General features: G+C 38.5%; 1 protein-coding gene across 2 annotated transcripts in view; it reads right to left on the bottom strand.

Moving 5' to 3' along the window:
* The window catches only part of AP4E1 (adaptor related protein complex 4 subunit epsilon 1), a 61,243-nt gene extending 48,146 nt beyond the window's left edge, over window positions 1–13,097 (bottom strand). The window contains exons 1-6 of one of the 2 annotated variants that reach the window (XR_006602838.1): window positions 12,937–13,097; window positions 11,983–12,226; window positions 9,820–9,891; window positions 6,108–6,231; window positions 2,391–2,464; window positions 1,381–1,502 (exon numbers count right to left, since the gene is read on the bottom strand). Coding sequence is in view for 1 of the 2 variants with exons in the window: in XM_013057686.2 (XP_012913140.1) it covers window positions 1,381–1,502; window positions 2,391–2,464; window positions 6,108–6,231; window positions 9,820–9,891; window positions 11,983–12,132 (542 nt within the window). In the remaining variant the exon portion in view is untranslated. The remainder of the gene's footprint in view (window positions 1–1,380; window positions 1,503–2,390; window positions 2,465–6,107; window positions 6,232–9,819; window positions 9,892–11,982; window positions 12,227–12,936) is intronic. The other variant, XM_013057686.2, reaches the window with a different exon arrangement.
* Between the last annotated feature and the right edge of the window lie 3,998 nt (window positions 13,098–17,095).

Genomic DNA, 17,095 nt, shown 5'->3' with positions numbered 1-17,095 from the left:
AAAAAAAAAAAAAAAAAAAAAAAAAAAAAAAGACATCAGGAGACCTGGATTGAGGCCATAGGTCTGGCATGGTGAAATCAAAAGTCAAGGCCAACCATCATCTTTGTGACATCCACTGGCCTACCTATAGCTCTGACCCATGTTCTTCTGCATGGAGTTAGGTATGGCCGTAATGGCAGAAGCAGAGTTTCAAAAAGTCTAACTGGTGAAAAACAGGAGAGGCCAGGATTTGAAATTAGAGTACATGAGGAGCAATAAGGAAAAATTCAGTTCTCAGAAGGATTTCACACAAAGGCTAAGTATTTAATTATCACAAAACAGTGGGGATAAGAGAAATTTACATAAAAATAATGCTCTGCTATGATCAGATCAACCAGTAATTATCTAAGAAAAACTGTATTTTATTTCCAGTAATTAATTGTCTATAGCCACCATTTGTTCTGAACACACATGTGACATAAATAAAACATTAACAAAAAATATTAAGAATGTACGTATAACTAAAATATTGTAATCACCAAAAAAAAAAAAAAAAGGAAAAAGTGATTGCAAACTTTTTCCTAGCTCTAAAGGTTATAAAGTTACGGAACTTCGTCAAGAACAGAACAAAAATGAAATAACAAAACAAAAAGGGGCGCCTGGGTGGTTCAGTCAGTTAAGCATCTGCCTGCGGCTCAGGTCATGATCCTGGAGTCCCAGGATCGAGTCCCACATCAGGCTCCCTGCTCATCAGACAGCCTGCTTTTCCCTCTCCCTGCTTGTGCTCTCTTGCTCTCACTCTCACTCTCTCTTAGATAAATAAATAAAATCTTTAAAAAAAATAATAACTTGTGAAAAAGTAAGTCAAACTGATAAGGAGAGTTAAGGAATCTTATAAGATAGGATTAGCAAAATACTGTAAGTTAAGGTTTATCTGGATACATTCTGCTATAAAATAGAATTTGAACACTACAATTTTGCTATGAAAGCAACCTCAACACACTGAAGGTCTGCATTCATAGCTCTTGAACCACTACCAGATTTTTTCCATTATGTCACTTTATCCTCAAAACAACTCTGTGAAAACTAACATGCTTCAACCAACCCCATATAGCCAAAGGAAAAAGAGGACCACTGCTGGTTAGTGGTAGAACTGGGAGAAAAGCCATGGATTCCTGACACTAAACCTCACTGCCTCTCAGTTTAAATTTAGAAAGCTACCTGGCATTTTCTCGAACCCACATAAAATGAAGGACAATGCTATTAGGGATTTTTGCATTATATCTGGCAATCAAAGGATATCTTCCACCCTGACAGCATTAAGTTATAATAAAATTTTTAGTATAAATTTTTGTTTTGAAATATATAGTATAGAGAGGTACCCCCAAATAATTTACTTACTTAGAATGCTGAAGTTTATCTTCAATTAATGGAAGAACAGCTGGAATCATTTCTCGAGGGAAAATCTGGCTGACGATAGTAAGAGCCATACATACTTCTACCAGGTTAGTGCTCTGCAAGTCCTGATGTAATGATTAAGCAAACAAAACATTCAGTGCAAATCTTGAAATTTAGGGTTAGTGAGTTCAACATTGCAATGGTCCTACATGTATATAGTTTTCTACTAACTTTATAATTAATTTGTACATTCAGAACAGATCCTAGAGAAAAAGACAACAGCCAGAAACATGCATCTGACTAAAAGTCTAGAGATTTGCGGGGCGCCTAGGTGGCTCAGTGGGTTAAGCCTCTGCCTTCGGCTCAGATCATGATATCAGGGTCCTGGGATCGAGCCCTGCATTGGGCTCTCTGCTCAGCCAGGAGCCTGCTTCCTCCACTCTCTCTCTCTGCCTGCCTGTCTGCCTACTTGTGATCTCTGTCTAATAAATAAATAAAGTCTTTAAAAAAATAAAAATAAAAACAATAAAAGTCTAGAGATTTGCTTTCAAATGAAACCATAACAGCAGTAGGAGAATGTTTCACTTAACCCCTACAACTGGGTTAAGGTCTATTATTAGCCTCATTTTACAAACTCAGAAACTGATCTAAAAGATCTTTCTAGGGGTGCCTAGGTGGCTCAGTGGGTTAAAGTGCCTGCCTTGGACTCAGGTCATGATCTCAGGGTCCTGGGACTGAGCCCTGCATCAGGCTCTCTGCTCAGCAGGGAGCCTGCTTCCCCCTCTCTCTCTGCCTGCCTCTCTGCCTACTTGGGAACTCTGTCTGTCAAATAAATAAATAAAATCGTTTAAAAATAAATTAATAATTAATTTTTTAAAATAAAGATCTTTCTAAGCCCATTCTGTAAGCCTGGCTTCTTCTAAAAATATCTAATTCAGTATGATTGAGGTAAAATGTCAGATACCTGGAAGACTAATATCAGACTTCATATTTACCAACATATAATATAGTACCTTTACAACTGTATTCACAAGGAGAAGCAGCAGTTCATGATTTTCATGTAGGAATAAAGAAACAGCCAAATAACCTATAAAATTGGAGGGGGAAAGTCTCATTATTACCTAATAAAAATGAACTTTTCTCAAGAAATTAAACAAAGCAATAATATATTTAAAAATTTAAGTGTCAAAGATAACAGCTTCAGGTTAACTATAAAGACAGATTGCAAAATATGAGGTTCAAAAACTTAAGGAAGATTTCAGATGTTGTTCATCCTGAAATCTTTCATAATTAAGTATCACAGGATATACCTGAAACAGAAAAGAGGTTCTCTGTACTAACTTGAAGTCCTATAAATGACGTAAGAAATACATCTTCTATCTTCTGTGCATATCTCTACACAATCAGTCAAAACATTTTCTATCTTGTAATCAAACATACAACTGTTGAAAAACTAAAAGCTACTGTAGTTACTAGGGAGTTACTGGCAATTTGTTATTATTGAATGAGCCACCCCCTACCATTGCATATGATGTAAATCATAAATTAAGCCATAAACAATACCTTATTTTCTCAATATGAAGATACACTATTGAAGGAATAACAGTTGTAGAGGAAACACTGTCTAGCACATTAAATGGAATCATTGATTTAAGTAAGCATTTTTATTTCAATATTAAAAAGGACATCTTACGATTGAGGACATAAATTAATACTATGACAGATGCATGTACATGGACTCTAGATACTCCATGTCACTTTCTTGTCACCCTTCATACTGATAAATATTTGTTAGACAGTTACTATGGATCAGTACATTACAAGCCTCACCTCATTCAATCCTTACCACTCTATGAAGTCTTATTATCCCCCAAAAGAATATGAGGCCCATAAAGGGTAACTGCACAAAGTCTATGGCTAGTACATGGTGGAGCCAGCACTCAAACCCAGTCAGTAGGAGTTAACTTATGTTTTAATCCCTATGCTGTCCTGTCTCTCCACACAGTTTACACTGAGGTCCTATTCCCTGACTTCCATCCTCACTGTTTTCCATTCTTCTCAATTCTTTCAGTCCTCTCATTAGGGAGTCTAACTGTCCTCACCATTATCCACACACTGTGTGTGTGTCTGCTGGGAATCATGGGAAAGCTGTTAGAAACCACCTATTCTCACAACCAAGAAGTAGCACCATGACAAAGAAAAAAGACTATAACCAGGGGCAAAAAAGAGATGAGAAAAACATTAGGGAGCATTTAAAGAGATTAGGTCTTACAGAATTCTGAGAACTCATGTGATCAGCCAAGATATCACCCACACTCAAGTCACCAATATCAGGGTATGAGAAGATGAACAAATTCAAAGACCATCTCAAGAAAACCTTAATTTTATCTGTTACAAAGAATATCCTTAACTATTTTGACTCTCAGGAAATAGGGGAGAGAATATTTGTGACTCAAAAGATGAAAAGTTTCCAGAAGAAAAGAATAATGACTATGATTAAGGAATATGTTTGATATAAAAGTGTAACATAGAATAAGAATATAAGCTTTGACTCATACATACTTGGGTTTACATTCAGGATCCACCCTTTATTAGCTGTATGACCTTAGACAAGTGACTTAACCTTTCTAAGCCTCAGTTTTGTCCTATCTCCCAAGATAAAGCACCTAACATCATGTCTGATTTAATGTACCAAAATGTATTTTATTCAATTATATTTCTAAAAAAAAATAAGAAGGTGTCTCCATCAGAGAAAGCAACAAAATTAGTCTTATACATCTCAGGAAAGCTGAAGAGGCAATAGCACCAGAGTGAAGACATATAAAAGGTTTAAATGCTATCTTAGGGGTGCCTGGGTGGCTCAGTTGGTTAAGCAATGCCTTCAGCTTAGGTCATGATCCAGGATTGAGACTCACATTGTGCTCCCAGCTCCACAGGGAGTCTGCTTCTCCCTCTAACATTCTCCCTCTCATGCTCGCTCTCACTGTCTCTCTCAAATAAATAAATAAAAACTTTTAAATAAATAAATAAAGTTATCTTTAAAAAAAATTTCTACTCATTAGCACACATAAAAAATGTCAATACCTATAGATAAATGTCTTTCCACATGGCAATAAAATATTTCCCTAAGACCATAAACCTCAATAAAAATGACTCTGAGGTCTCTGTTAAAATAAGTTTTCATAATTATGCATAACACCTGTACAAGCTTATTCACTGCAACATTATTTACAAGAGCAAAAAATAAAAAATAACCCATATGTCTACCAACAGAGACCTGATGGAAAAAACTATAGCCTATCCATCCATCCAATGAAAATGATACAACTGTATAGAAGTATGAAGATTTCAAAACAAGGTGTAGAATAATCTAGATAGCCATGTTATCTTTTGCATAAGAGAGAGTGTTTGAGTATACCGGTGCATTTGCTTGTTTTACAAAAAAAAACAATGGAAAGATTAATCAGAAACTAATGAAAATGTTACCTATAGGAGTTAAGGAACAAACTGGGTAAGAGAGGTCAGAGATAAAAGTCAGACTTCTTTGATTATACCTTTTTATAAGGACCTAACTTTTGAACAATTTTTAAAATAAAATTAAGTAGAAAATGAAAAAAATTATATGACCGTCTAAGAAGCACAACATAGCAACAGCTATACAAAATCACAGCACCAACCATTTCATATTGACTGCCTATTGTTTTCAAATTTTCCCTGCCTTTAGGGATCTTAGAATTAGTTAGAGAGCTAAAAACATTAATAAAACATTAATATATGAAAAGGCAACATCATAAGATAACAGATGGTAAAAGCCATCCAGGTAATCACAAATGAGTAAAACTTGATTTGGAGTACAATGAGGGACAGACAGCATGCCAGAAGACATTCCCCTTGGAGGGAAGGATACAACAAATCTCAAAGAGTGGAGTGAGTTTCAATAAATAGAATACTGGGTGCACCTGGTCTTAAAATCTTCCCCAAAATATCTCTCTCCTCCACCCCATCATCTGACAGAGGTGAATATAATTTGTGAAGAATGCTGGTCCTTGAAAACATGACATTATCAACTGTTTTGAATAAAGAACATGTTGTACTCCTATAATACTCTCACGTGTTTCCTTCTTGGATTCTGATACACAGCTAAACCTACATGAGCAAAAGATTTAAGCCCTTATTTAAAAGGATATCTCCTAATAGCCCTAATATTAAGAAGACAAAACTTTTTAAGAGATACCTCTAATCCTCACAGCTAACATTTATGAAACTAAGAAGAGTATATTTTAAATTATTCAAGTCAATTTCAGTTTTTATTCTATAAGGAAACTTTTCTGATCATTGAATTGATGAGGTCAGGCAGAATTTAAAATCAGCTTTGCTGAGATATAATTTACACACAAGAAAATGCACTCATTTTTAAGTGTATGCCTTAATGAGTTTTGACAAATACAGACAGTCATCCAACAATCACAAAAATAGGTAATTTTTAATCTCCATAACCCCATAATGCTATGGATCAGTAAGAGTAATTTCACTTACAGATTTGAGTTTTTGAAGTGTTCTCTTTTAACCAACTGAGCCACTCAGGCGTCCCGAAGTGTTCTCTTTTAAAGCTTTGGAAATTACAAGGCAGTTTTCTAAAAACACCCTATATACTCACCATCACTGATTTTACCTAGTTCCTGGCACTTTAAGTGCAACATTAAGTACAAAAACCTTACACACATACATACCTACTCTTTTTTCTAAAAGGTTTCCTTGTTGTGCCAACTTGATTGCATGTATGTAGCCAAAGGAAGCATCATATCCAAGCATTTCACAATATATAAGTCTCACCATACATTCCTTCATCATTTTCTGCAAAACAAAATATCCAGTAACTGAATAAATAAATAGAATACTTTGATATTAAGTCTTAAATTATGTTGCATTTCACAGGGAGATCTCTTAATCCTGGCACTGAAGAAATAAAATATACATATTATAAATTCATAATCTGAAGTCAAACTTTATAAATAGAGGTTGCTCCAAAACTTAGCTTACTAACAGTTTAAGTAAAATTATTTTAACATTTTGTTAGTGGCAACATTATAAAATGAATCAACCATAGCTATTTCTTTTTTTATTTTTAAGACTTATTTATTTATTTGAGAGAGCACACACGTGCACAAGCAGGATGAGTGGCAGAGGGAGAAGGAGCAAGAGACTCTTTTTTTTTTAAAATAATTTTTTAAGGATTATTTATTTATTTATTTATTTGACAGAGAGAGAGATCACAAGCAGGCAGAGAAGCAGGCAGAGAGAGATGGGGAGCAGGCTCCCTGCTGAGCAGAGAGCCCAATGCGGGGCTCAATCCCAGGACCCTGAGATCATGACCTGAGCCAAAGGCAGACACTTAACCGCTGAGCCACCTAGGCACCCTGCGAGCAAGAGACTCTTAAGCAGGCTCTACACTCAGCACGGAGCCCGACACCAGGCTTGATCTCACAACCCCCAGATCATGACTGAACCAAAAACAAAAGTTGGACACTCAACCGATTGAGCCATCCAGGCACCCGAACTATAGCTCTTCCTAATTCTAGGTGTCCCTGTGGTTATAATATGAGACACATGATCTTCAGGCAAAATTTCACCCATGGTATTATGACTTGGCTTCTAGATTGGAGCACATAATTTTAATATTCTTTGCTAAATGAAAACATCTATAAAATTCCCATAAGTTAGTAATAATTTGTAAAGAAAATGTTTACATTTAAAAACCAGACTATACCCAGACTTTCTTCAGAATTATTTTACTGTAAAGAAAATGTTTACATTTAAAAACCAAACTGCACCCAGACTTTCTTCAGAATTATTTTACTGTACATAATATGCAATAGTTTGTTTTACTGGCATTCTCTTTAAATAACTCTCAGTAATTAGGAACAGAAGGCATGATATCATTAATGCTATACCTATTCCAACATTTAATTTTTTTTTTTTAAAGATTTTATTTATTTATTTGAGAGAGAGACAGTGAGAGAGAGCATGAGCGAGGAGAAGGTCAGAGGGAGAAGCAGACTCCCCGTGGAGCTGGGAGCCTGATGCGGGACTCGATCCCAGGACTCCGGGATCATGACCTGAGCTGAAGGTAGTCGTCCAACCAACTGAGCCACCCAGGCATCCCGCAACATTTAATTTTTTAACTGGGTCTTTCAGTATTTCTAACAGAAGCTAATAAGTTGTTTTAGGAGATTCTATAATTTGTTTTATTAGTATAATAATATTTGCATTTTCAACATTTATAGCAAATTTTAATCATAAATTTAAAATATAAATAAAACATGCTTTAATATAAGTCCACAGCCCATTTTAATATCTAAAAATTAACTAGGTCATGGGGCGCCTGGGTGGCTCAGTGGGTTAAAGCCTCTGCCTTCGGCTTAGGTCACGATCCCAGGGTCCTGGGATCGAGCCCTGCATCATGCTCTCTGCTCTGCAGGGAGACTGCTTCCTCCTCTCTCTCTCTGCCAGACTCTCTGTCTACTTCTGATCTCTGTCAAATAAATAAATAAAATCTTTAAAAAAAAAATAAAAATAAAAGAATAAAAAAATAAAAATTAGCTAGGTTAGTGTATTATACAAAATACTTAGAAAATAATAAGTATTTTTAAGTAAGGATAATAATATTTACTAATTCATATTTATAAATGTATGTATTTATATACATATATATATACACACACATATATTTATATACATAAACGTGAAGAGTTTTAAAAGAAACCATAGGAAAATCCTTGGAAAATAAGATTTAATTCAGGTCACTTATGTTTAAAGTAGTAACAATTAATTCATTAGTATATTAAGACTACTAAACACGGAAAAAAACAAGCTTAAAAGATACTGGAAGTTCCTCTTAAAAGGCTTCCACATCAATTAGGAGTGAAAGTATTCATCTAATCCATTAAATTTCATCCCTAGTTTTGTAACTTTCTATAGCATACATTTTTATTCTCCTAGTTTATGAGAAGAAAGTCCATTCCCTACTGCAGAATTATTTTTTTTTTTTTACAATTTCTCTAACAAACTCTCATGGAACCTCTACCCAACCACCTCAGAGACAGACTACAAAGCATGCCCAGAGGCACCTGGGTGGCTCAGTTGGTTAAGCATACCACTTACAATATTGGCTCAGGTCATGACCTCAGGGTCATGGAAGGAGCCTGCATGGGACTCCATGTTGAGGGTGGAGCATGCTTGGAATTCCCTCTCTCCTCTCTCTACCCCTCCCGCATCATGCTTGCTCTCTCTCTAATTCAAAAAAAAAAAAAAAACCATGCCCGGAGCTGGATAGCCATAATTATTATAAAATCTACCATCCAAAATCTGGCTCCCTAAGTTCTACCTATTTATTTTATTTCTCCAGGTGTGTCAATAAAAATGGAAATCAAACAAAGTAAAAGGAAAGAAACCATTTCTGCTTAACATTTCTATCAAGTATCACGAATAAATACACAATGATTTCATACATATACACACATATACCTATCTATACACATACATATACATATATACACACACATAAATATATCAGATTAACTATGCTTTGAGGTTCATTTTTCCAAATATTACTATGATCATAAAAGGAAATATATACATTCTCTTAAGCTATAAAAATGTTATTCATGTACATGATCGTGTGTTCATGCAAAATATTCACCCTAATATTCTTATTAGAAGAGGGAGAATACTCACTAAATATTTGCTGAATAATGTTGCTTGGCAAAATCTCATTATATGAAACCACATGAAAATTGAAAGGAAAAAAAAAAACTTAGATCTTAATGAAACTATGTAGGGACAGTGGCCTGCACAGAGGCTACTCATTAAATAGCTGCTAAAAAGGCTTTTTGAGAAATCAAGTTATATGGCTCAAGTTCTAAAATAACTGGAACTTGATTTCACTGTTGTGCAATACAGTGTTTTACAGCAAGAAAACCATTTTCTACCTCATTCACCTATATTCTAAGATGTAGAAGAGCAAAATGAGAAATCTGTAATATACCAATTCAGGACTGAAAATATTACTTTAAATAAATGATATAGCATAACATTTTCCCAGTACACAACACTAAAACAATAAGATCAGCACTGGGGTCCCATGAGTATTGCCACATTTATGTAATTATCATGCTGGCACTGAATTGGCATCAATCAAGCAAGCCTTGCTCTAGTGCAGCCAGTAAATAATAAAAAGCTAACTAACAATGCTAAAATAAACAACTGTATGCCTGTAAACAAAACAAAAAAGCTTAAGCTTGTGTCTGACCTGCTACCATCCATAACTAATTGTGACTATGATAAATTAGATTTTAGCAACTGATCAATTAGATGCCACTACAGACTCCATAGTGGACCTGATTTCAAATATTAAATGTGCTGGCACTGACTATGCAAACTCACCAGTGTTGTTGTAGGAGCAGAAACAGTTGCTTTCAGACTACTCAGTTCCTGCTGGATTAGTTTCTCTTCCTCCTAAAAAAATGAAAGTAATTAAATGCACGAATAATGGTCTTTTCAAACTGCAGCAGTAGTTCTTAGAAGGAAAAATATAATTTATAATGCTTTCAACAAAAAGTAAACGTTATTTTAAAGGACAGTTATAAAAATTACATGCTTAAGATTAGCCTAAACGCATTTCTCCAAACCCTCCCAATCATTCCTGTAAAGAATAATCCACCGTTCCTTTTTCCTTCACTTAACTACTGTCCTCTCAAGGACAGATTAGCAGAAAATGTTTTGTTTTGTTTTCCTTTGTTTTGAATTCAAGGTAGAGAGAAAGAAGAAATTTTTCATGTACTCATCCAGGATAAGGGTCTCACACCTTCCCTTTAAGAATAAAAAGTCCTGGGGTGCCCCGGCTGGCTCAGTCAGTGGAGCATCCAACTCTTCATCTTGGGGTTCTGAGTTTGAGCCCCACAATAGGTATAGAGATAACTTAAGAATAAAAAAAAATCTTAATAAGTAAAGTAAAAAGTCTTCATAGAATAGAGAAATAGGATATGAGGGAAGAAACAGAAATAGGTCTTTTTCCCCTTAAGCTATACTCTTCCCTCTTCTTTTCTCACTATTCCTCACATCCTTTCCTTCAACTCCCATCTCTCTCTCTCACATACACAAGTACATCAATGTGATCACTTCTGCTGCCTCCATTGTATCTCATCTCCTTAGCACACTTGAATATTGGCCCCATTTTAAATTACACATTAAATTACACATTTAAATTATCTTTAAATTACACATTCAATCAGCAGATGTCCAGCAGGTAGCTTACTCAAGTACTACTCCTGAGGTACTGCCACATTTAGATACCCTATGTACAGTTCCAAACTACAATTTAAGACCAAAAATATTTTTTTAATTTCACTCAGAATCTCACAGAAATGAGTAAAGGACAAAATATTAAGACAAACAATATTATGTCCATAAATAACGATTTCTGACTGTGAAGGAGAAATACAGCATCCAGTAGAGCATCATCTTATTTCAACTTAAAAAGAATGTTTTAGGGGCGCCTGGGTGGCTCAGTGAGTTAAAGCCTCTGCCTTCAGCTCGGGTCATGATCCCAGGGCCCTGGGATTGAGTCCCCTGGGATTGAGTCTGCTTAGCAGGGAGCCTGCTTCCACTTCTCTCTATCTCCCTGCCTCTCTGCCTACTTGTGATCTCTCTCTGTCAAATAAATAAGTAAAATCTTTTAATTAAACTCCAAGGGCACTTTGAAGAAAATCCTTCTCTCTGGGGACTTACAAGTCATTGTATATTGCTTATACCTGTCTTAAGTCCAAGATGAAGGACCAATTCCTTGGGGAAAAGAAAATTTGTTTCACTCTTTTTCCTCCATGCCTAACGCATAATAACCTCCTTCATAAATTAACTTTTGAACAAATTATGACATAACAAAATAATCTTATAGGTTGTTGAATCTTGGTTCAACTACCAAAGTTTGTGGAAACTTAATACCTTCCATTCTAACTAGTCATTTTCAAAGCCCATCTGAGGCTGAGACAACAAACTTTTTATCTGGGGAGAATTAACTCTTTTTCTTTGTTGCCCCCTCCCAAGGTTGTTACAACCTAAGAACCTCAAGCTCCCCAAAGACGTTGAACAACAGGTTCAGACGGCAGGCTCTGTTCCGGTGTGTGAAAGAACTGGTGAGAGAGAACCTGTACAGAAACTTTGTAGAAGGTAAGCGATGCTGGCACTTCCACGGCACTAGGTATTTTCACTCGCTCGATGGCTCCTCTAATCCTCGAAGCAACCTATGGAGTACATTTGGGTCCTTTTCCACTTCAACGCCCAGAAATACACAGAGACTCAAAGATTAGACAGACCAGCCGCAGACGATAATGACTCAGTGTCACGGCCAACTGTGGAAATTCGGCCTCCAAGCTGTCAGTCCGGGAAGGAAAGTGACGCTTCCAGACAGACGCGGGGACGCACAGACACACACGGAGTCCCTGAACCCCGCGGGAGGGCCGACCCCGAGGCTCGCCGCCGGACTCGGGCCTCCCAGCGCGAGGGCCTTTTCGCCGGCGCCCCTGACCTCCCGGTCCCGCGAGCACTTACGTGCTTGGAAGTTAGCGCGGTGATGCCGCGGACGAGGCCGCCCAGCCGCGAAGAGAAAGACGCCTTGACGCCCGCCGGCCCGCCAACCGACTGGTTCTGCAAAAAGAGTCCCGGCAGCGCCGTCAGCGTCTTCTCCACTATGTCGCTCATCGCCGCCGCCGCCGCCACCGCCCGCGATCCGGTCGCCGCCCGGCTTCATGCCCGGCCCCTGCCTAGCCGCCCGCCGGGCCTCCGTAGACACTTCCTGTTTGTTTGAAGAAGAAATCTTTATTCGCGTCCGGCGTGGACAAGGACAGTGTCGTTCTCAAGAGAGGCCGCCGGAGGGCGCGAGAGGCCGCGCAGGGAAGAGGCTAGCTCCGCTGGCGCGCGGAGGTTGACTTCCTAGGGAGGAATTGAGGGACCTGATGGTCCGGTTTCGATGGCAACTCCGGGGTCTCCCTTTCCTTTTAGCCGCCTCCGCGCCGCGCGAGACCCTATCTGGAGGCGCACGTTCCTGGCCCCATTAGGCCTCGTTCCCAGGCTGCGGGACTGCGGGCCCTCCGCCCACCTTCCTCCCCCACAGCCCGAGGGCGGCCCTCGGCGCCACACACGGCCCCGGCCCTGAAGGAGCTGGGGGCGCTGCCGAAGGAGAGCGCGCAGTCTTGCGGCTTCCTCACGCAGGGGTGTCGCAACCACTGCCGCTTCCTAACCGCCCCTGTTCTCCGGGAATTGGGGACGCAGTCAGGAAAGGGTGGGAAGTGGTCGCGAAGCCCTCCCCACCCCCACACCCCGGCCGACTCCTGCTCTGCGGCGGCGGTGTCGAGGTCACGCTCCCGAAGCAGCCCACCCGGCCCGGCAGACGAGGGTGGGTGTTGTGCCCTACCCGCTCCCAGAGCTCTGTTCTTTCTCCCTTCAGAGCTGATCGCAGTGACCCCTGCGTAAATACCTCATCTCCCGGCGGAGGGGATAGTTTACCTGTTGCTGTTACCCCAGCTTCCACCTGGAACAGAATCTGGTACAGTGGTTCTCAGAATGCGGTCTGGTGACTTCTGAGGGTCTCTGCGACCCTTCCAGCGGATCCACGAAGTCCAAACTCGATGCCCAATACTAAAATGTTTGCTGTTTTCACTCTCATCCTTTTGGGAGTATACAGAGAAGTTTTCAAGAGGATAGTTGACTTAAGAGCTTTGTTAGTGGTGGAATGTGTGCTTGAGTACCCCTCTGTTTTCTAGAATGTTCCAAGGGTTAGGGTATAAACATGTGCGCTTTCAGAGATTAACTTAGTTTTTCCTTACTACTACTAGTGTGTTCTCACAAGCTATCCTCCCTTATACCTGGTTTCTGGAACCCCATCACTACCCCAATAAATGGGTTTTTTGAAATCCCTAAACTGTCCTTGCACCCATGAAGAAACACAAGAAAAAAGTTCATTTTGTGGACTTGCTTTGCAAGAATAGTTTTTAACTTATTGAAAAAGTATCTAAATGTTTAAATATTATTTTAAATTGTTATTCTTATAGAATTTAATATTTTATTCAAAGTAAAATTTGGTTTCTACCCTTTTTTAACTTTAGGTTCTTTCATTGGCTTACGAAAGGGAGATTAGAAGACTTGCTTTCTCAATCTTCCAACAGCTAAAGATGCTGAAAAATATGACATTGACCTTAGTATCTGAGGATTCTCTGACTCAGGTAAAGGGGAGAGTCTGGGTGAAACCGTACATAAGAAAGGAAAGGGAATTGAATATTTTAAACATGGTAGGGCCTTTAAAAGTCAGAGCATTTTTGTTACCACTCTTTGAACTAGAAATGAAAAACCCACTGAAGCATCTTACAGGTGAAATTATTGTGTTGCACTGGCTGCAAAAGGGCAAATGATAACTGAGAGGCTAATAAAGCTTGTGTGTTTCTCAGGAAATGCCTGCTGGATTAAAAAAAAAAAAAATCAAAGAAATCATCTTTGGAAAGAAAGTAGCCAAGGTACTTTCCAAGGATGCAGTAGCTCACCAAATTAGAAATTTAGTTGCAATTGTAAAGACTGAGATAACATCTGATCTGCAGAATTATATTGCCTTGAAGAAGGACTGAAAAACTATATAAACATAGATGTAAGCTAGGCTTGTTGCTTTGCTTGTATCGATCCAGTGTCAGTACTAATACTTGAAGATCTCTTATATAAATGCTTGGCAATAAACACAGGTAGTGCTGAAATAGAGCAATGACCAATTTGGGGGGGGGGGGGACTAAGAGCAATATTTATTGAGCACTTTATATATGCCAGTCATTGTTAAAAGCACTTTCAGTGTATTAACTCATTTGATCCTCACCATACTCTATGAGGTAGGAGATCTTATTTGCACTTTATGAATGAGGAAATAGAGGTATAGGGTGAAGTAACTTGACCCAAAGTCATACAGCTACCCAGTATAGAGCCGCAATTCAAACCTGGTTATCTGGCTTCAGAACTCATGCTGTCAGGCATCCTATATTTCCTCTCTCTCAACCAGACAGTTCTCCTGAATATATAAGTTAAATAATGAAAAGAGTGTTGACATCATCCTGAGTGATGATGACCTATTGACTCCTTCTACCCACACACTCTAAGGGAGTCAGTGTTTGCTTGCTTCGGTGAATGACAGGTAGTGTCAGGCCAGACAGACAGAAAGAGGTGGAAGATGGAAGGCAGAAGAAGTGACCAATTTTTTAAAGTAAGTTTATCCTGGAACAATTGTGCTGATATTTGCACTAATGGAATAAAAGCAATACTGGGCAAAAGTGCTGGCACCTTGGCACAATTCAAGGCAGAGGCTGCAAATTGTATTCTTCACTACCATACACTCGCACTGGGGGAGGAGAAAAGCCAGTTTACCTTAGAATATCTTTGATAAAGCAGTAAGAATTCTTAATTTTATTAAATCTCGACCTTTCAGTATATGCTTTTTAAGCGCTGGGTGTGGCAAAATGGGAAGTACACATCAAGCAGTTGTGATGCACAGCCAGGGTTCTTCAAGGAAAAGGACTTGAGGACTTGTTTGACTTGAAAGCTGAACCAGCCACTTTTCTTCATTTATTAACAAACAGAGCCTTTCTTGAAAGTGAACAGCAAGTCTGTCACTTTAAGGAAAATAATTGAATTTGTTGTCACTGATAAAATTTAAGCTTTTGTGTGTAAATTACAATTTTGAAGAATGTGTTTCTACCACCAGGAGTTTGATAATTTCCCAATATGTAGGAACTGTTTTGATAAGATTGGATGTGATATTAATAGAATGTTATTTTTTGATCATATATAATTACATGTGTCAACATTAGGAAGACCTAAATAACTCAGTGAACCAAAATCTTCCAAATGATCAATGCATGATTTTATAAAATTAGGGAGTGGATGAACGATCCATTTAAAGTGCTTTCTAGCCCAATGATTTTAAAGTAACCCAGTGAGAAAAGTTCACAGATATGTTTTCCAATTCCACGTTTTAACAAACCTTTAAGAAACTACTTCTTGTTGAGTATTGGTGTTGTACTAAAGAAGAACATCCACAATTATTTGAAAAGGCTGTAAAACTACTCACTTTTGTCCCAAACTGCATATCTGTCTGAGACTAGATTTTCTTCATAAACATCAAACAAAATAACCTGTTGTCAGCTGATAATGGCTCCCAAGGATATATCCGCACTGTAAGCCTTGAAACCTGTGAATAGTGAAACTTGTGCTGATGGGATTGAGTTCATGATCTTGAGGTAAAGAGATTATCCTGTATTATCCCAGTGAAGCCTACAAACCATCACAAATGTCCTTATAAAAAAAGAAGCAGGGGTGCCTGGGTGGCTCAGTGGGTTAAAGCCTCTGCCTCTGGCTCAGGTCATAATCTCAGGGTACTGGGATCAAGCCCCGCATTGGGCTGTCTGCTCAGCAGGGAGCCTGCTTCCCTCTCTCTCTCTGCCTGCCTCTCTGCCTACTTGTGATGTCTCTGTCAAATGAATAAATAAAATCTTTTTCAAAATAAATAAATAAATAAAAATAAAAAATAAAAAAAGAAGCACCAGGAAATTAGCCAACGCACACATACAAGAACAGTTGATGCAGAGATAGGAAGAGATGGGAAGGAGGTAGCCGCAAATGAAGGAATGTTAGCAGTCACCAGAATCGGGTAGGGTCAAGGAGAGAAGTTTCTCCTGGCGCCTCCAGAGGGAGCACTTCCCTGCCCACACCTTGATTTTGGCCCAGTGAAACTTGATGTTGAACTTCTGGCCCCAGAACCACAAAAGAACACATTTCTGTCATTTTGAGCAGCCAAGTTTTGGTAATTTGTTATAGCACACCAGGAAGCTAATACAATCCCCAAGACAACAGATAAAATAAAGAAACCAGGCATGAGAATCCAGATGTTTTATGTTAAGGCTGACAGTAAAGAGATTTGCAAAATTGTGAAACAGTGCCATTCCTCTCACTAATTTTTTTTGTTCTGAATATATAACTGTTTTTAATCTTTTTAATGTTATTAACATATGGTGGGTCTGTTTTTTGCTATTTTAAAAATTAGTTAATACCTTAAATTTTCTCAGTTTTACTTTTTAATTTAGTAAATATATAAACGAAAGGTTTTGGAGGTTCCTGATAACTTTCAAACATGCTGAGGGGGTCCTAAGGCCGAAAAGTTTGAAAACTATCTAGTACATAGTAGGTACTCAGTTATTTATTGAAATAAGTATATGCATTATTCAGTCACATCAATTGATACATGAGTATAGGCCAATGAACAGCAAACGACTTTAGGGGTAAAATGAATGGTTGCAAGAGAAGAATACAGAAGAGTTCTTAGAAAAGAGAGAAAACTGGGGAAAGACAAAACTATCTCCAACTGACCCGACTGTGAAGAAGTTGGTGGAACAACTTCCAGAGCTTTCTACCCAGTGTGTGACCCAGGCACTGAAAGACCCCTCTCCCCTTGCTAAAGGCTTGTTTAAGTAACCTGATGTCCCCAAAGCACCCCCTATCCCCTTGCTGAAGGCTTGATTGTCCCCATAGCCGGATGGCAACACATACCAGGATGTCTATTGTCTGTGATCACCCGGTCTGTCAAGAGAAAAGACAAATGAGGAATAGAGTGTACCTGGGACTTTCCAGAGTGCTG

The sequence above is a fragment of the Mustela putorius genome, unplaced genomic scaffold (genome assembly GCF_011764305.1).
Source record: "Mustela putorius furo isolate JIRA1106 unplaced genomic scaffold, ASM1176430v1.1 tig00003898_pilon_pilon_pilon, whole genome shotgun sequence".
NCBI classification, from domain to species: Eukaryota; Metazoa; Chordata; class Mammalia; order Carnivora; family Mustelidae; genus Mustela; species Mustela putorius.
This window is presented reverse-complemented; position numbering and strand designations above follow the sequence as displayed.